Raw genomic sequence first — 20,430 nt, forward strand, 5'->3', positions numbered from 1 at the left:
CTTCCTACGTTTAGACCCTATTGTACAATATTTGCTCTGTTATAAGGATTTTAATTTCCTCAGCTGTCCTATTTTACCCAAACCATGTAAAATGTAGATAGCATAAGTAGGAATAGATTTTAGAATCATGCAGCATTTAATTACTGCTCATTCATTTAAAGAAATGAAAGAATGTGGTTTACTTTTATACATGGAATAAGTAGTTCTTATCATTACATAAAACTCAGCATGTGTTTGTTCAGAAACAGTATTTCATTTCTGAGAATCATTTAGTATCTTGGGCATTGTTGTTATGAGTTAATTCACTTGAAAAGAAAGAAAAATAGTCCTTAGATTTCATTTCTCCCCTGTGTGTTAAAAGTTGAAACACTGAGATAAAGAAAACGAATGTCATTTAAGTTGCTATTTAGACTTTATAATAGCTACTATTCTAAGACTATCTTTTATTCTATTTCATTTGTACTAAGTTTCTACATCTGTATCACAGGTAAATTTTAAATTTATCCTTCTGTAAGCTTCCAGAGTAAATAATTTTATATTGCTGAATCATATTTTAATAAAAATTATTTTAAATTGCCCCAATAAAATTTTACTCATAGAATCAAATCTTAATGATATGAATAGAGAAGAAGTACTTTAAACATGTAGCATGTAGCTCAACTGCAGATCTGTGTGTTTGTTGATTTATATTGCTGTATATGGCAGATGCTTTAGTTTGAATTCATCTTAATACTAATCAGTCCAAGTACAAGAAGTATTGGAAAATTCACATTTGAACGCTTAAAAACTTTACTGTTAGTAAACTTAAGCAAATCAAAGCAAAATTAGGAGTATGAATCATAATATAGTTGAAATTATTTGTATTCCACTGTCCATGGAGTCTTGCTGAATCTACATATGTACTCAAGTTTGAAGATTTGACCTAGTCCACTTCCAGAGGAAGTATTGTCTTGAAGATGTATAATAATGGTCCTTGGGAGTCACTGTAGAATGTGAGTGTCCAGATATTTTCTGATAGACTAATTCTATAGGGATGAAACCAATTGGTAAGTTTGATTAGCTTTCTGTTTCATGCAGGAAGCTATAACAGGAAATTTAAAGGATTGTTAAGCATCATCTTTACCCAGAGGGAAGAAAAATATAAATGTCAAAACCTATTTAATATAGAACTATAAATACAGAGTGCATCGAATGACTGTAGTGGGTCCAAATGCTTATGTAGTGCTTTCAAGCACATAAAATAGTCTCACTGTATCACCATTGACATCTACTCTAACAAGGAATATCTTCTAGTGAGGAAAATGTCATTCCCCTTTTCTTATTCTTGTCTCAGTATAGAAAATAGAGTTCTATGTTAGATGTTATGAAATCTAAATTCTAATTGTAGGTTTATTTGTTTTAACTTGTCAGAGAACAATAGTAAGCCTTTCTCATTTATGAATTTGATAACATTATATCCACTTTCTTTTTATATTAATTAAGGTTTTTCATTTATTTTACATCCCAACTGCAGTTTTTCCTTCCTCCTCTCCTCCTGTTCCCTCCCCCTGCCTCCCTTCTGCTCCTCCCCATTCACTCCTCCTCTGTTTCCATTTAGAAAGGAGCTTGAGACTTACAGAAAGTACAATATATAACACTTTCAAAATGCTAAAGGATTATTTATACCTTTATGTTTATTAAGAGTGTGTTGAAAACTATACCCTGATTTAATATTAAAAGTGCATTTCTTACCATGCTAGGTATATTTTGGAAACAGTTCATTGTGATTCTGTAATAAACACAGCATAGAACAGTAATTATTGGCTTTCTGCAGTTATAACTTCTAGTATAAATTGGAAAAATCTCTCTGGTACAAATAGCCTAACCAGTTATATTATAGTACTATTTTATTTATAATTTAGTTATTTATACATAATGTCATTATAGAATGATACCATTGCTAAGCAGTTAACAGTTAGGAGAATAGAGTCTAGGCATGGCAGCATTTTCCTGCTGTCACAGGTCTTTAAGACTTATGCAGAAGTGCCAAAGGCTTCAGAACTGGCGAGAAGAGTGAGCCCTTGTTTCAAAATAGTTCAAATGTGATGCAATCCTAAGAGATAGCTTATCTTTATGGAATATAAAAATATTTATATATGTTACTTTTAATTTTTATTATTCACTATAGGAATAAGAAAAAAACCCTTTTCTCTTTTTTAGAGATAAGTAAGTCTTCATAGCTTAATGGAAAAAAAAAATGAAGGGAGGGGAGAGAGAGATTACATTTAGTTAGTTACTACACCCAGGTTAATTTCTCTTCACTTGTAGAACTGTTTTAGTAAAATACACTTTGAAGGAATGCCACACAATAACTGGAATAGATCACCAATTCTAATTTCTCCACATTATAAGAAATGCACATGTACAGTGCAACTTAGGTTCAACCAAGGAAAAAATTAGTAAGTTTGAATTTAGAAGGTGTTTGGGACATTGCCTGCAAATGTTAGCCAAATGACTTGGCCAAAGGTTATTTTCAGGTAGGGATCACTCATAGGTGCTGCTTGTTTATGTCTTTCAACATTTATTGGGCTTGAAAAGCTTCAGCAAGGGATTTTTTTTTTTTTCAAATTATGTCCTGGCATGAGGAAATGGTCTTTTTCAACAAGAACAAAGGTATATACTGGTTTTATTAATCTGCCCACAAATGAATAGACCAGTGAAGTTGGGGGTATATCAGTTTATTTTCTTAACTACACATTGTAACAAATGACTTCATTTGCCACTTATAGGGACATATGTATGAGTCTGTGTGTCCTAGACACTGCATTTACTAACTGTGAATGGTCAGACCTATTCTCCCCCTCTCCCTTTCTCCATTTGTATTTGAGAATGGTATTATTGCATGTAACATTTCATTTGTTCCTCCTACTGAGTTTGAGAGTCCATCACTAATAGTTTCTAGACTTAATCCATGGAGAAACTGAGCATGAAGACAATATTTAACTCCATCAGGGAACATGCTGATAAATGGAGGAGCAAGCATTTTAGGTCAAGACTTCTCCTGACCCAGCCCAGCTTCTAGCCTCTCTTTAACCCATATAGCTCTGAAATCAAGAGTGGGTGAGACAGTGGGTTCTCAGGCACGGATAGCATCAGAATTGCTTTCTCCTTATGCCTGATGCCACACCATACAGAACCTATTTTATTAGTTTTAGGGAGCACTAGTTAGGGATTCATATTTTTATATAAAACCATGAATCAAATGGTTTTGTAAGTCTTATGTTTGAGTACATGTTTAGTTTCATGATATATCTGTTCTACTTGAGTATATCATCTGCTCTATTTTGTTACACACATATACACACATTTGTTTTGCTTGTTTCTACAGCAGTGAGCAATTCTGCCTTCAGAGCAGAAGTTCTGCCTCTGCTTTTATACATGTGATTCTCACCCCCCTCCCAAACTACCCCCCCAAAAAATAACAGCCTAGAAAGGAAACTATCAAAGAGAACTCTTAAAAATTGTGATAAGGATGCTGAACTATAGCTGTCCATGATTAAGGGCTTCTGGTAGGGGTGCAGGTGGGGAATGACTCAGTTTTCTTTAAGGGGCTGGCTACTGGGAGTTTGATCATGCTCTAGTGAGTGAGTACATAGATAACACAAATTAGACTTGGTTTTATGTTTGTTTGTTTGTTTGTTTTCTTTTTCTTCTGTTTTTTTTTGTTGTTGTTTTTTTTTTTCAGGGTAGGAGGAGGTTCATAAGAGTGGAGATCAGATTTGGGAGGACTGGGAAGTGCATGTGATCAGGATGCATGATGTGAAATTCCCAAATAGTCAATAAAAATCCTATGTTGGGGGAAAAAAAGTGTTTTTCTAATTGTAATGTAGTAGCTCAATAGAATTAGCGGAAAGCATTTGTTTTCTTATCTGAAGTGCTAACCAAACAAATTTCACTAAGCTACAAATTTCACTAAGCCATGCTTGAGTGGCAGTGAAGGTAATCAGGTGTTGAGATTTGATTAGAGGAAAACCGATACTAAATGAAGTAGTACCTGTTAGTGTACGATCTGGATCATTCTCTGGAGACTTAGTGTCTTGGAGAGTGCTTTGTCTCTTCAGACCTATTACATTAACAAAGGTGAGTTAGATGATTTCCCCAAGTTTACCGCTAAACAATTTCCTCCATTAGAGTAATTCTGTGAAAGAGTTGCTTTCCCAGTTGAAAGTAGATATGTAGATAATACTTCTTTCTTTCCAAGTCCCTTTTCCCTGTTCCTCCTTCATGTAACACTTTCTATACTTAGAGATTTACAGAGCATCATGCCTCGTATTGATATCCTTGGTCACATTAGCTGTGAAATCCAACTTCTGAGTAGGTAAACAGAATCCACTGAAAATTGAATGATTATCCAGTGAGGGGTGTGATGACCCTGATATTCTATGTATCATTAGAAACTTTAGTGCCTGGGAATAAGTGATTAGCATCAAGTATCATTATGCTATGAAGGAATCTAAGGATCACAGACCTAGTCTAGAGAGGCCACATGAAAAGAAAAAAATATGATTGGGTGGGTTTCTTTTCACTATTGTGTTAGTATATTTTATTTAACATCGTGTATTCAAAATATAACTATTTCAGCATGCAGCCGACATTTAGAAATATGATCTTGAGGCTACCACAATGGCCCATGAACTTAAACTCTCGTCACTAAACCTAAGGGTCCAAGTTTGATCTCTAGAACGCACACAAAGAAGGAGAGAACTGACTCTGAAAGTTTTCCTCTGACCTCCACGTATGTTCCATGTCCCCAATGTCAATAAAAGTAAATTTTAAAAAGAAATGACATTTTCCCTCTTTTTGAATAAAATGGTTAAGATTTTAAAATATATGAGACTAGAGAGATGATTCTGTGGTTAAGAGCACTTGGATTTCAGTTCCCAGCGCCCACAGTAGGCAGCTGGCAGCCATCTGTGACTTCTGCTCTAGGGACTCCAATGACCACTACTGGCCTTCCATGGCACCCATACTCATATGCCATACATTCAAACAGACACATGCATGCATAGGCACGTGTACACAAATAAATAAAAATAAGTCTTTAAAGAGTGAAAATACAAATGGTTTTTATTGTGTCCCCAATACGTGGAAATGGACCCAATTTCCAGAAGTCTGTTCTGTCTTACAGAGAAAAATATCAAAGAAGGTGCCTTAAAACTCAAAGAAGAGCCATCTAAAATACTATCAGGAAATAAGTTTCAAGACCGATATGTTGTTTTACGAGACGGACATCTCTTTCTTTACAAGGACCCAAAGGTAATTGGATAAGTGGGATTTGAGCGTGCACATTATTGTTTTGTGTAGATATTTATGTCTTTGTCTGACACTGGTCCTGGCCATCTCTCTTCAAAGCAATGCCTGAAGTAAAGGGATGATTTTCTTCAGCCTCTGAGAAGTAATACCAAAACATTCAAAACTTAGTTTAGAACTTCCTGTGGCTTTTCTGTGGACCTCAGGTTTTGATGTTGTTGGAAGAAAATTATTTCATCACTGAAGAGACTTTAAGTGTGTTAACATAAACTATCGTATAAATCAGCATCATGCATAGTAGAATTAAGAGAGAGTGTATTATATTTAAAAGGAAAAAGAGGCTTTTGAGAGCTAATGCAGATTTAATGAAGAGGAGTGTAAGAAAGACAAAACTCAGATTCTATAATGAATGTTAACATCTTCCCTATACATTTGAATAAATTCAACACCATATCATATTTATTAGCCTCTATTCCCTGTAAGTTTTGAATTTATTAAAGAAATGTGAAGTAGCACGGAGAACTAGATATTATGAAAGCAGAGTTAGATAAATGATGTAGCTATAAAATGCTGAATTTGACATCAGAACATCTCATCTCTGCTAAGAGTTACTGATTGAATAAGCAACTTAACATCCCTGCCTCTCTTATAAATGTGATGATTATAATGTGATTCCTTTAGAGCAATCACATTAATGTTTAAACAAGAGTATGTATGGCATTTATTTGAAATGTGAAACACTTATAAATATATATCATCATAACAGTGTGCTTATAAAGATACCCCAAAGAATAGCATTAGGTAAGTTGTAGAATGAACAAATATATTCAAAATATCTATGTCTCAAACAAAAAAGATTCATCCAGGATATTATAAGCCATTCCATATCAACAGGAAAGACATCCCAGTAGATATTTGAGGATAGGATTGAGCAGATACTACATGAAGGAAGCTATAGAGATGTCTCATGAGCCACTAAACCAAGTGTTCAACATCATTAGTCATCATTATTACACCATTTTACAAACCAGTTGTTTTGATGAAAATCAGGAGTTACATCTCCAGTTTGGAGAAAGATGTAGAGTAACTGGGGGTATAATAAACAGTTAGTCGAAAGGTAAAACCTCAGTATTATGTAGGACTCTTTAAGAGTTTCAAAATAGTTATTCATTCACCTGCCAATTATAACCCCCCAACCACTTGTAAATGAATGTTTATTGGCAGCTTCATTCACAGATGTGCCCATAAATGGGAGAATAGTATATTCATAGATAGAATACTACTTACGAGATTTCTAGTAGATGTCATAACACAGATGAACAAAAGAAGCACAGCAATCAATATAGAACCATATGGCAAACCATTGTGTTCACTCTAAGATGAAAGAACTGAGAAAGGGTCGGCTTGGCTTGGGGAGAAAAACAGCCATAGACTTCCTGGGGGGCAGGAAGAAGATGGAGTAGTAGCTACAGAGAAGCACTGTCCATCTCCTCATTCCACCTGACACACTCAAAAAGGAGCCTGACTGAATATCACATGGTTGCTCTTTGGTGCTGTGATTCTATTCTCTCTCTAGAAGAAAAGTAGGCTTTTTAGAAATAAGCCACCTACATGTTTTGAGCTATGTGAATGCATTTTAAGGTTCTTGAACCTTAGATTTGCATTTGTGAAAATCAAATCTAAACTTTACAGTTGATTATTTTAGTGATCTAAAACATAACTTGGTTAACCTTGTCTACTTCTCCATAATGAGCCACCTACCTTGTTCTGATTTACTTGGTCATTGATCTTGTATACTTTTAACATGTTGGTGAAGTGTTGTGTTTTCAATTGGATATCACCCTAGGGCTTTTAATAATCAAATTGAATATTTTGTCCATTCAAGGCCCAGACTCTTTCTACTGTATACCAGTGGAAGGCCCATATAACAATTTATCTTTTAGTATTAATTTCATGAAGGAACAGCAATGTGGCCACACTATCCCACAATGACAATAGTGTGGCTATTGTATAACAACAGAATATGTGGATTGGCTGGCTTCATGGCATTTTCTAAAAGCTCCCTGGAATAGGGACTGTTTCTATTCCTTCTTGATATATGAAGAAATTGAGCCACAAAGACTTTACATAAATGTCCAAAAAATTTATAGCCAATAAGCAATGTAGACAGAATCCATTCCTCCCAGATGTCAGATTATAAAGACTCTATGAAAGGATTACCTAAGGACAATTAATTAAAATTATTGTAGCTCAGAATTTTGGCTGACAATTTATTTGAAGATGATTTAACCTTTTCATCCAGATAGTACCAAGTGTTCAGGGTTTGGAGAGAGGGCTAAAGAGTTAAGAGCACTGACTACTTTTACATTGGACCAAGATTTTATTCCCAGCACCAACCTGGAAGTTCACAAACACCTGTATCTCCAGTCCTAGGGGATCAGACACCCTCATCTGATGTAGGTTGGTGCCAGGCACTCACATGGTAGACAGACAGACATGTAGGGTCATCTGCAATATATCATAAGCACCCAGGATTTTAAACCATAAGGACCACAGTTACAGAATATAGTCTGATGATTCAAATGCATTTGTCCCACCAAACTAAATCTGTCCAGCTCATGCCTTATTCTCAAAGACAGCAGGTGAGAGACTCTTTTCTCTAAACCCAAACTCCTATTGTTTTCACCCCATGGTTTTATTTTGCTCCTTATTTATTTTCATACCACAGGCCTGTTAATATTGATTATTATGCCATTGCCAATGCTAACCTTTCAAAAGATTTTGCATTAAATAATCAATAGTAAAATCCTTATATTTATTTGGCTAAAGATTTGGCTCTGGGACAGCTTTCACTAATATATGTGCCCTTTATACATTTAGAAAATTATTTTCTGAGAAGGAAGTAGAAATTATAAACTGAGAAGTATATTTAAAGCAACTGTTAATTAGAAATAATTTATGAATGTTCATTAACAACAAATTAGAGTAATACACAAGGGAAGATAGATTTTGTTTTCATAGATTTTCCAAGCACAGAAAATGTTAATTAAAATATGTTCAGAACTGATTTACATAAAAGGTGAGAGGTTTCAAAGAATATTACCATTAGACTGTTAATGGTGTGAAAAACGGAGGAAGAAAAGGTAGAAAAGCAAAGGAGTAAGGGGGGAGGTGTCCTTAACAGTTGCCTGCACTAATAAGAAGACTCTTTTTAGCCTCAGGAATAATTTTAAAGCTCACTTATTTAATTGATTTAGTTAATGACTTAACTTTGAAATGTAGTAACTCAAGCAACACATTATAGATTTCATAAAAGTTTAGTTTGTTGAATTTTTGGAGGCATTCACCAGGAATTAGGCAAACCAGAGAGAGAGACAGAGACAGAGAGAGTTAGTTATCATGCCAACTGAGATTTGTATTTATAGAACTTTCCATTGGGACTTTTGCAGTTCCTTGATATGCATGTTCAGTTAAAACGTCAAAATGCATAAGAGATATCTTTTCCTTGCTTTGGAGTTGCCTCTCTAGTTGTGACTTTAGGATGGTATGAAGTGATAAACTCTCATACCAGGAGTGTTGTAGAGAATTCCATTGCTTTATGCTCTTTATCTGCAAGCAAAAAGTTTTTGAAATGCAAACAGTATTGGACTTACCAGTATCCTGGATATGTAAAGGCTAGCAACATTAGGCATGGGGCTTCTAAAACATGCAAATGCCCTCATTCCTATGCCATTGGGATTGCTGCCTTTCGCTCTACTTTGTAGCAAGCATGGTATTTGTAACAGGGATTAGCCAACTAATCTGCTGGGGAGGATGTTAGCCTCACTTGCAGTATGATTTAATCTCCTACAAAGGTAACCAGGAATCACCTGATAGCATGAAGGCTCAATGGCCATCTTCTTCAGTAGAACCTAAACTGCCATACCTCATGATCACACAAAAGACTTTCAATTTTTTTTTTTTTAATGTAGGAGGTTAAATCATACTCCTTGAAATTCAACAAGTTAGCAAGTTATAAGATCGATATACAAAAAATCAATCCTCAGTTGGATTTATAAGAGAAAATACGTCAAGTATTTTTAAATGCCCTTAACAAGAAATAGAGACTAAAAAGGGAACCATAGAACTTCACTAATAAAAATCGATTTAACCTCACTGATATTGATTTCTAACGCTATTGTAATTCTCAAATGCTCAGAGTTATATTTTTCCAACTGTGTAAAAAATAATAGTTTACCTCCAAAGGAAAAATAGAGAAGGAAACTAGCAAATACTTTTGGTGATAAAAAAATGAAATGGTCTTGAAGTATTTTTCCAGCTATTAACATGTGCAAAACATGAGAGAAGCCTCAAATAATTCAACTTAAAATAAAAGTGAGCATAGAGGGATGACACTGTAAAGTCCAGGGAAAGAATTATTTATCAAGATTTAATTTTTGTCATAAAAATTGCATGTGTTAACTATGGACCTTTGTTAAATAAATTGGAATGAAATAATTATTTAATTTAAATTTCCACTTATATTGAAATCTAGAATTTTTCAGGTTGATAAAATAATTAAATATTTAAAAATAGCAACCATCAAAATTCACAAGACTGAGAAAACAAGTGTCTGTCAACTGTACTAGAATATCTTGAATTAACAAAAGTTAAGGATGACTAAACCCAGTGTTGTGGTCCATTTTTATAATCATAGCACTTGAGTAATGGAAGCATATGGATATGGTTTTACTCGGCTACATAGTGAGTTTGGCAAAATTAAGGCAAACAGCAACTGCAATTGAACATTCTATTTAAAAGAGACCTTATTTCCACATCAATATTTTAAGTGCTAATAAAAAGAAATAAGCAAAGACAAGGATATACATTGTTTGAGATCAAAGTTTTGTGTTTGCTTAGTAAAAACAACTTATTCATAATCCGTGCTTCTGTTACTGTTACTGACCCATAATGGCCAATTAATTAATGAAATGTGTCTGCATATGTCTTCAGTGATAGTGAGAAACAGTGCTAAAACTGTATAGATGTAAGTTCCCTATGTACATTGTAGGGCTCAGTCACTGCCAGAGGCCACTTGTCAGCAAAGCATTGAGTTCTTGCTTCCTTCTTTGTGACTTTTCCTATAAGTATCTCCTCTGCATTCTCCTGAAATCAGCTTTTAACTTTATAAACATAACCATAACTTTTACTTTGCAAGTTTGATTGGTAATAAAGAAATGACATCACAGTGACACTTTAATATATAATACATAGTCGAGCTAGGCATTTGAGCTTTGATGCATTTCCTTGCATCCTAGCAAATCTCTGTACTGGAATTTGCACGAGGCTGTATGTCTATGTTTATGGAAGCTGCTACTTCCTGTGAGTTCATTTTATGCCAATCCCTAGACTAACCTTGATAGGCATTTTTGTTGTTATTGAACCATTACAATAACCTTTCAAAATAACACTCTGGTTACACATTCACTTTCTCCCTACACAATCCAGATGGCAAGTAATTTTATTTTTTCAACTTACAAAGAAAAATAGTGCAAAATCACAAAACTACAAGAAGCAAAACAGATCTATACGAGGCCTCTCTGACCTCAAACTCCTTGTTCTTATTTATGAATCCTATCTTCCTATCAGTTTAAAACCATTTATTTGAGAATTTTTAGGATATGGAGAATGGTTTATGATAAATTATTTCAATGGTTATTATTTTATAAAATTTTTAAAATTTAAAATTTTTATAAAATTACTTTTTATAAAAGTGTTGGTATCCATGGATAAAGAATAGGATATATATGATTTTTGTTGTTGTTGTTGTTTTTGGTTTTTCGATACAGGGTTTCTCTGTGTAGCTTTGTGCCTGTCCTGGATCTCACTCTGTAGACCAGACTGTCCTCTAACTCACAGAGATCCGCCTGGCTCTGCCTCCTGAGTGCTGGGATTCAGGCATGTGCCACCACTGCCCAGCTGATATATATGATTTTTAAATCATGTTTAAATCAGAACATGATACAACCTTTGGCCCTGCCAAACAAATGACATGTAAAAAATACATGTAAGTGGCCATGGGTTCTTTTTTTATTTTGAAAATATCTTGTTTTATTTAAAATTTTATATATTAATTTGATTATATTTTTCCTCTCCACTTTCTACTGACCCAACTTCATGTTCATTTCTCTCTCAATAAATAAATAAATAAAGCAGGAAAAACAACATGCAAAGAAAGACATAAATTAAACAGAAAAACTCACTTAAAAGTGGGGAGGGGAGTGGGCGAAGGTGGTACGTGCCTTTAATCCCAACACTCTGGAGGCAGAAGAAGGTGGATCTCTCTGAGTTTGAGGCCAGGCTGGTCTACAGAGAGAGTTCCAGTGCGGAGGGGATGAAAAATCACTAAGAGTGGGGGCAGGGGGAGAAAAAGAGATAGGATGCTCACTGGAAAAAATGATATTTCTTTCCCAGCTGGTATCAAACGCAAATAGATTCTTGGTGAGAGGTTGGACCTGTGTCCATTTTCCTTTCCGAAGGCTAGGCGTTTGTCTGGCTTGTACGTGTGCAGGCCTCCTTTGTGCTGCCCCAGTCTGGGAGTGCATGCCTGCATCCGTCCTGTTGGATCTAGAAGATGCTGTTCCCTTCAGTTGTCCACTACCTCTCACTTTTGCTATCACTTCCCTTCTGTAATCAACATTTAGCATCCTTTGGTCACTTACTGAAGCACAAATACTTACTTTCAATGGGGTATGGAGAACATGTCAATGATCCAAAGAAAGCATAAATTCCTTTTAGGATGTATTTTAATAAGTTATTCTTGATCATTTTCATCAATTGAACTACTTAGAATCATTCATTGTGAGCCCCGGGTACACATGGTCTGTTTTCCCTAATTGTAAAATCCATAATTTATAAAATTGTTTTTTCATTCAGTGATAAAATCTGACCCAAGGCAATCTGACATCTAGATAGATATGTGTGCCAATTATGATGTTATACAGTTTCTACTTAAATTTATTATCTATTTGGTCATATTATAATCAAATCAGTCTTTATTTGCTAAAAGCGTCATAAATGTGGGACATAATAAAGAATTCTGAGTGCGTTTATTTATTTCTACAGAAATGTTAAGCATATGTAAAGTCTACTTAATTCCAGGTTATACTTTCTTCCCTTTCAGAGCAGCAAGCATGAGAAGATGTTTTCTCTCAACCTGATGAAGTTTTATCTTGGTGTGAAGAAGAAAATGAAGCCACCAACCAGGTAAAGAAAGGGGTAAGAGGGAAACAAAACAAAACAGGAATTAAGTCTGTTGAAGGGCTTGGGGATGAGTGGCATTAGTTTAACACCTGTAAATCCTGAATCCTTCATCTGTACCTGGGATCCTTGGGTGGATTGAGTGGCTTTGTGAGTATATGAGAGAGGTGATGGTTCTCACCTCTGGAAAAGGTTAAGCTCCTTACAGCCTGCCCTCTGACTTGGATGAGTCAGGAAATCCTCAGGAGATGTCAGCAACTTCCAGAAAAGGATTCCTTGGCCTCCCATTCCTTGACAGCACACAGCAGTGTCTGGGGTTTTAGGAGGAATGCTCCAAACACACTAAATAAAAGAAATCTCACACTGCCTTTCCAGCTTTCTGATGCTTTGCTTTTAGAATGTTCTGATCCTGGCTCTGGAATTTTTCTTAGCTCCACAATAATGGAGCATCTTAAATATTGCATCCTTTAATATTTGATGAACACTACATTCAATTTATACTGTAACACTTTGATTATCTAAGTAATACTATTATATTATTCCAGAAAACTCTTTAATGACCTGTAGTTCTCAGATTCCATTACTGAAAATTTTTCTTACTTTTGCCTCCATATTTAATTTTTAAGCTTAAGACATATACATGTATTACAAATGCACACATACACACACCTGACTTCAGCTATTTGCATAGATATTTGTCCTTAGTATATTCATCATATACTATGTATTGCTATTAAAAATACCTGAGACAGACTACTTATGATAGCACAAAATTTGTTAATGCACCAAATACAAGCATTAAAGAATAAGTTTCAGAGGCTCAAGGTTGTGGTACCTTTATTGGCTGAGTTCTGTTAATGGGCCTTCACTAGATGTCTCACATCATGAATTATGACAATGGCAGGGATGTGTTTAACATATTGTTTGTGTTTCTCTGATGCAGTTGGGGATTGACCGCATATTCTGAAAAGCACCACTGGTAAGTTAACTGGCAGCTTTTATATTTTATATAATATTGACAACTTTGAGTAAAGAATGACATCATGGCATAGGCAGAACTACAGATAAGAAAAAGGAAATAAACTTGTATTAAGTTCAGTTAAATATAATCTCACATACTTGTTAATGTCTCTTTCAAGAAACTACATCAGATTTCTTTCATAGACAGTAGATAGTACTGGAATCTAGCTTTTAGGAAATAAATAGACAAAGTTAACGTTCATACTTTTTAAAGATAAAACCTAAGTTGAAGCTTTAAAAAAAAAATCCATAGCCTGTTTTCAAACCTGTTTTCTCCTTGTATTTTTTCCCTTTGTCTTCCTTCTCCTGCTTGTCTCCCAGATCATATTGAAAGCCTTCTCCTCATTAAACTTATGTATCTAGCTAGTCCCCGGGTTGTGTTAGGTTGGACCCTTCCTCGTTCCTTCTTTACCCCACTCCTAGGGGCCAGGGCTCCTTAATCTGCCTGGTTTATGGGGAGTACATTTACACTTGTGACTCTGCTTTCCTACTGTGTTCTCTACTCAAACACTGCTGACTTCTTTCCAGTGATCACATGAGATGATTTCATATTTGCCTAGTGATGAAAAAATACAGTGTCTTAACATGACTAGTGAAGAAGAAAACAAGCTTTAGAAACGTCTTTTTTTCCCATTTTTTCAAATAAATTGTTTTTACTTATCATTTGTAAGTCCAAGAATGTGAAGAGTGTAAGTTCATTGAAATGTCCACCATTTCATTCTAACATCATTTACAAAATCTACCTCTTCAAAACTGAACTCTTCTTACCCTCTCCAGACTCCCTCTCCCTGCATCTGCTATTTCTGTGTTTTTCTAAAGCATGCCTCTTGGTTCTCTTACTGTGCTATTTATTTGTTTGCATGGCCAGCTTCCCTATTGTCCTGTGCAATGCTTAAGAGTAAGAGCTGCTTTATTTACGGTTTTAGTAAAACCTTAGTGAATGACTGCCAACGGACCCATAGTGATATTTATATGACAAAACCACGTCTAAGCCCTTTAAAAAAATGTCTGCACCCCATGAATGTGCACATATGTTCCAATCAGAGTCTCTGGAGTAAAGCTGGGTTACTGCCATATGCATGAAATCAGCAAATGACACTGACTTTGCCTTCCCAAAATATTGCTGATCATTGGCCTTGGGCCAATTTGACATTTACTTCCCAGAAGATTGAAACCACTTCTACTAACATAGTCTGTGTTTGCTTTCATTAAACCGTAAATTTGGAAGAGTTCAGAAATATTTCTTACTATTAATTTTACTGCCCACAGTGTGGAAAAGCAACTGTCTTTTCCAAGTATTTATAATATAAACCTTGTTTTGTAGGCACCTATGTTGTGACAGCTTACAAGCCCAGATGGAGTGGATGGCCAGTATCTTTATTGCCCAGGTATGATATCTGTTATAACCATCTAATTACTGTTTAAAGGAAATGCTAATGTGCTTGTAATTTTCATTGAGTTTTTGTTTGTAGTGTACACAATTGGCACGCTTTCACTTGAATGTATTTTTACATATATGGAAATCCAAATTTTCCATTGCTCTTTGAAAGAGGAGATTATGGTGACTGTCTAGGCTTCTTGTTCCTGCCAGCATAGTGGCCCTTAATCTTAGGGGGAAGTGCTGGTCCAGAGAGTAGCCTTGCCTGGGTTCTCACTGCTCTGCAATAGCATGCAGAACTTCATACAGAAGTGTACACTCTGCCTTCTCCTGTCATCCTTCCTCCTCTGTCATTGAAGAAAGAAGGCTAGAAAAGTACATTTCTTTGAAACCTCATCTATGGTAAATACTTTGTAAGAATCAAGATTTGTATCCCTTAGGATGCACAGTAGAGCCTGAGTTTTCTTGAAACTGTTCATTAATATAGTGCACACCACTCAGGTCACTGAGACCCATAGACTCAGCTTCACACTCAGTCTTCCACTTGAAGACAAGTTGTTTTGACAAAGGGTTAATAGACCTATTAGTTGAATTTTTTTCAACATTTTCCAGCTGAATTAGCAATAGTGCTTCTCACAGAGCATTGGAATTTGTGGCTAATGAATAAGTTGTCACTATAGCTGTTCAGATCTGTTCATATTTCTTACAATGAAAACGTTAACTCACAACCTCGCTCCCAAATCTAGTCCTTATTTGTTTTGGAAAGCATTTCTCTGTGATTTAGTTTCCTAACTTTTCCACAGATGAATACAGATGCCCTTTTAACCTCTTTCACTTTATCACCAGTTTTAGGGAGGCGGGAGGGGGGGAAGGTGAATTGCTAACATTTGAGTCCTTTCTTCATTTTGAAAAATCAGATACCCATACTGTACTTAAAACCCAAAACTCTAGACATGAAGTGCTTTGTTTATAGTCGGGAGCATACAGTCAAAAGCTACTACAGTATCTGTTTACAGCTCAATTAAATTGATGTTTTTGTTTTCAGAATGGGAGTCAATAGACCTTCATGTTGACAGTCGGGGAATGAATAGCACTTCTCCATTGTAGCACTAATTAAAAGCATATGTATAATTAGTTGTTTTGTTTGTGCCTTTTCTGCTATACTGTAAACTCAGTGAGAACAACTCTTGCTTATTTGGCTCTCATGTGTATCTGCCTCCTGGAGCCTATTGTGCTTCCCCAAATATGTACTGAGTGTTTCCAAAATATGAAAACAATGACTAAAATAAACAGGTAATTGGATCAGAGCTGAAATCAAGTGTGATAAAATGAAGCAGATGTCAGGAACTGGGAAAGGAGGTGGAATACTTGAGGTAAGGGAGGACACAGGTTGAGAGTAGTTCTCAGGGAATGGATTTCTGAGAAGGTTATAGGTGAGCTGAAGTCTGTGTGAAGAGGGGAGGGGGATTTTCCAGGTATTCAAGGGTGGGATTCTGTGGATGGAGCCCACAGCTCCAAGACTTGAGGTGGCACTACAACCCACTCATTTCCCAAATATCCTAAGGCTTTCACTGAGGGATAGGAGACAAGGTGTGAGAGCCACGTTGAGTGCTTGAAACAGGAAAGATTTAGCTGCAGTGTTTTTAACTGGAAGACAATTACAGAGTCAAAGGAGAAAGCGGGAAGAACAGCTGGGTGGCAGATGTCTGCCCAGGCTTGAGCAGAGGCAATGTGCGGAACAGAAAGACCGAGGAATCGTTTTGAAATAAACTGAAAGTTTTTTTTGTTTTGTTTTGTTTTTTTAAATTCATGGGTTATTTAGTTTGAAAGAAGCAGTAGAAATTAAAGAAGACCCTGATTCTTGTGTTTGTTTGTTACAAGAATTTTACTTCTTCTGTTGAAGTAGGCATTATTGTTTTTGTTTTTTTTTCATTTTCATTTGAGTTTCTTTCTAAAGAATATATCTGAAGCAAACTTCTCATTTCTTAGATGCCATGTTTTATACTAAAGATAAGTACTGTGTACGGGGCATCATGTCCATGAAATTGTCTTCTTCTTGCTGTATGTCCATAGGGAGGTCTGTCTACCTTCTATTAAGTTCACTGGAGAGCCTCCTATTGAGCTAGATAGAATAGCTCAGTCTTTAAGTACAATATTAGTAAATTATAATTTTGTTATATTTTAAAGTTTGAATACTTCATGGTTTCAGTTTCAATAATTATGAAAATTTGCTGCATTTAGAATAGTGATATTATAATAGGTTCATATTTTTAAGTAAGTGAAATTTTAACACTTCCTACAAAACTTGAGGGTGTAAATAAACACAAGATTAGGTGTGCCTTTTGTGGATAACCTGTTTTGAGTGTGTGTTTCTTATGTTTTTTTTTTCTCTTTTTTTAAACCTTTATTTCAATTAATGTTAAAGACCTAGGCAACTGATGATTGTACAGAATGTTACCAGAGCTATAGAAGGAAGCCAGGAGTTCTGTTAGATCTATGAAATACACAAGTGAACATGCTGAATTGCAAATCAGACTTTAAAAATCCAGGCAAAAGTTAAAGGTTAAAATGTGTATGTGGGACAAGTTGTCATTTGGATTGCATTGGAAGCTGTAGAAGTGCATGGGATGTTTTAAAAAAATAAAACAGGGAGAAACAGAGAACTGTCTAGTAACACTAGGGTGTTCTATATTTTGAGATCAAGCAGACTTGAAAAAAATAGAAGATGTAAGAAGGAATGACAGAATAAAATACAGGTAGAGATCATGAGTTTGTGACTAGTGTGATTAGTTAGGGGTATGAGGCCAATGCAGATTTCGTGGTTTCAGTTGGATTGACTATAAGACAGGATAGCATATATATCTTTTTTTCAAATATGCCAATGGAGATAACCCAGGGTATGGTCAGACACTAGGAAGCACTGTTGTTCACCATTGCTTGAATTCATTATACATCAGAAAGAGTGGTAGATTTTTCTTTTGCTCACATGATATTGGCTGCAGCCTACTGGGCAATTTAAGATATCATGGAGAAAAACTGCTTGCAATCAGAACAATTGCTGACAGCAGAGAGAAAGGAAAACTCAGTTACATTGTGATGGATATAAGGAAATTAGTATATTTTACTATGTAAAATTATGTATTTAAGTGATTAGTGATTTAAATCAGTGGGTTTAGCACTTGTGAGGCAGGAAAGGCGGTTAGAAGTTTTAGGATGAAGGAGTAAGTGAGAAATAATACTCAAATAATGAGGAAACAAGTTGTCTTATGGCAGTGTTTGCTAATCACTATTACGTTTAAAGTTAACTTTAAAGTGAAATGGATCTACAGAAAAATCCTCTGTATTTTAATCCACCAATTAGTAGGTTCTGTTGAAACAGGCAAATTATAATGAAGTCCAGGGATTTGAAGAAAAAAAAATGTAATGTAAGGAAAAGAAACACATGTCTTGAGGAGAATTATAAAGAAGTGAATTTACTAATTCACCATGAATTTAAGCCAGGGTTTGAAGAACGGGAAAAAGGAAAATTTAGAAGAATGATGAGGGTGAATAGCATCAAGGATCAAAAGTCAAAAAAGTATCTACAATGAGTGAAATGAAGTCAGCAGAAAAGATAAAAAGAAGAAAGTGAGAGGCAGAATTGGACATTGGCAGAGTGATCATTGGTCATGATGCCCATAGTACAATCCCCAGTTAGACAATCTCTCTTATATGACTTCTGAAATCACCTACCAATAGCTTATAAATGGTAAATTATAACACTCAATGAGACCTCAAACACCTCTCACTTAGACCTTGTACACTATATATATCTCAAGAAATTGCAAGCATAATTTTCAAAACTTACTGAGTTCCTGCTCAGCCTGTTTTCTCTCGACTTTACTTGTTAAGAATATCCCAATTATAAAACATCAAAGGTATTTTAACTGTGTTTGGAGCCATGACATAAAAAATAATAATAATGAAGTTTGGAACTTTTTCAGTGATTAAATATTACATAATCTATCATTACAGCTTTTATGAATTGAGATCAATCCTTCCATAATTTTAAGGGATATTCATCAAGTCTGACAAAAGCTGGACTTTTACTGTAGAATTCTTGAGGATTAAATAAATGTATGTATATTAGTAAAAACAAAATATGCCCCTCATTATAAATTAGCAGTACGTTATAGTCACCGAGTCAAAACTTCTGGAAATGAATTATTTGCAATAAAACAATATATTGAAATACTAACTACCCATAAAATTTTGCTGATGTATCTTAAAATTTGAACAAAATACAGAGTGTTTTAGTTACATATAATTACCATTTGTTTTTATTTCATCCAACATCTGTGAACTCATTTTAGTTTGGTGTTCACTGTTTGTTCCTTTGATAGATTGCTGTCTGAAAATCAATTTGCCTTTCCCTACTTCTAAAATGTTAATCTACCCTAGGAAATAGAAATCTTTAAATAACTTTTATATGTGTGTATTTCGAGGATTAAGCACTTAGCGCTTACATTTTTACCTGTGGGCACTTATCCCCCATTGCAAAATTAAGTTGTTTTTTCTGGGCATGGCTATGATGGTTTGGTGGACTAGAATTCAGCCAATAATTTGAGGAAAAATGCACCACTCTTTCTGTTATAGAGTGATTTTCACTATAAATGTGTGTGTAAAAGGGTAACATTTCTTTGAAATTAAATTAGATGAAAAAGTTTTATTTTTCAAAAGGTCACAAAATAGGGCTATTTTTTTTTTTCAGCTCTCCATGCCTTAGGTCAATTTGGGATATATATAAGATTAAATTATTTTCATATTAAAAATCACCTTGGATATAAGTAAGAAATAAATGTTTAGTTACTATGATTACAGAGCCTAGAAAATATAGACAAGTACATTATTTTTGTTTTACAGAGAGACGTGCCATTTTCCTCCAATATTTTCTACCATTTGGTTTGATAAGTGGTACAGAAGGCATGTGTTTCAAACTTGGAAATTGAACTGAGACCTCAAAGCTCGGTTCACTTAAGAGTTTCACATCCTGGAGCCATGTGCCTGCCAGAGTCAATGTCTCAGTAATTACAAATGGCATTCTCACAGAAAGTAGCTTATTTGGTGTGGATTTGTGGGGGAGCCAAGTGACTAATGTGGCATAGCACATAATGAAATCACACACCAATGGCACTAAACTGTGTTTCCACAGCATGAGAATGATCTATGGCCACCAGCTGGAAAAGAAAGAAAACGTTCAATAACCAAGAATCCCAAGATTGGGGGTTTACCTCTGATTCCCATCCAACATGAGAGGAATGCAACCCTGGCCCGGAAGAATATTGAGGTTGGTTATGGTCTTGTTATTCTTATGGTAACCTCCACCATTTATTTTCCTACCACTAAACATGGCTGAGTAGATCAATTATATCACTGGCTTCAGCTGCATAGCAGTAATCACTTTGCACAGCTCAATATATCCATACTGCATGGAGAGAACCGTGTCTGTAACCCTCTGCTACTTG

At 35.2% G+C, this 20,430-nt stretch overlaps 1 protein-coding gene across 2 annotated transcripts in view; it reads left to right on the top strand.

The window, feature by feature from the left end:
- Arap2 (ArfGAP with RhoGAP domain, ankyrin repeat and PH domain 2) overlaps window positions 1-20,430 on the top strand; it is a 159,368-nt gene that overhangs the window by 131,693 nt on the left and 7,245 nt on the right. For both annotated transcript variants that reach the window (XM_036201451.1, XM_036201452.1), the window contains 5 exons: window positions 5,168-5,295; window positions 12,452-12,534; window positions 13,472-13,507; window positions 14,873-14,936; window positions 20,118-20,252. In XM_036201451.1, the coding sequence (XP_036057344.1) occupies window positions 5,168-5,295; window positions 12,452-12,534; window positions 13,472-13,507; window positions 14,873-14,936; window positions 20,118-20,252 (446 nt within the window). The remainder of the gene's footprint in view (window positions 1-5,167; window positions 5,296-12,451; window positions 12,535-13,471; window positions 13,508-14,872; window positions 14,937-20,117; window positions 20,253-20,430) is intronic.

Source organism: Onychomys torridus, chromosome 10 (genome assembly GCF_903995425.1).
Source record: "Onychomys torridus chromosome 10, mOncTor1.1, whole genome shotgun sequence".
Taxonomy (NCBI): Eukaryota; Metazoa; Chordata; class Mammalia; order Rodentia; family Cricetidae; genus Onychomys; species Onychomys torridus.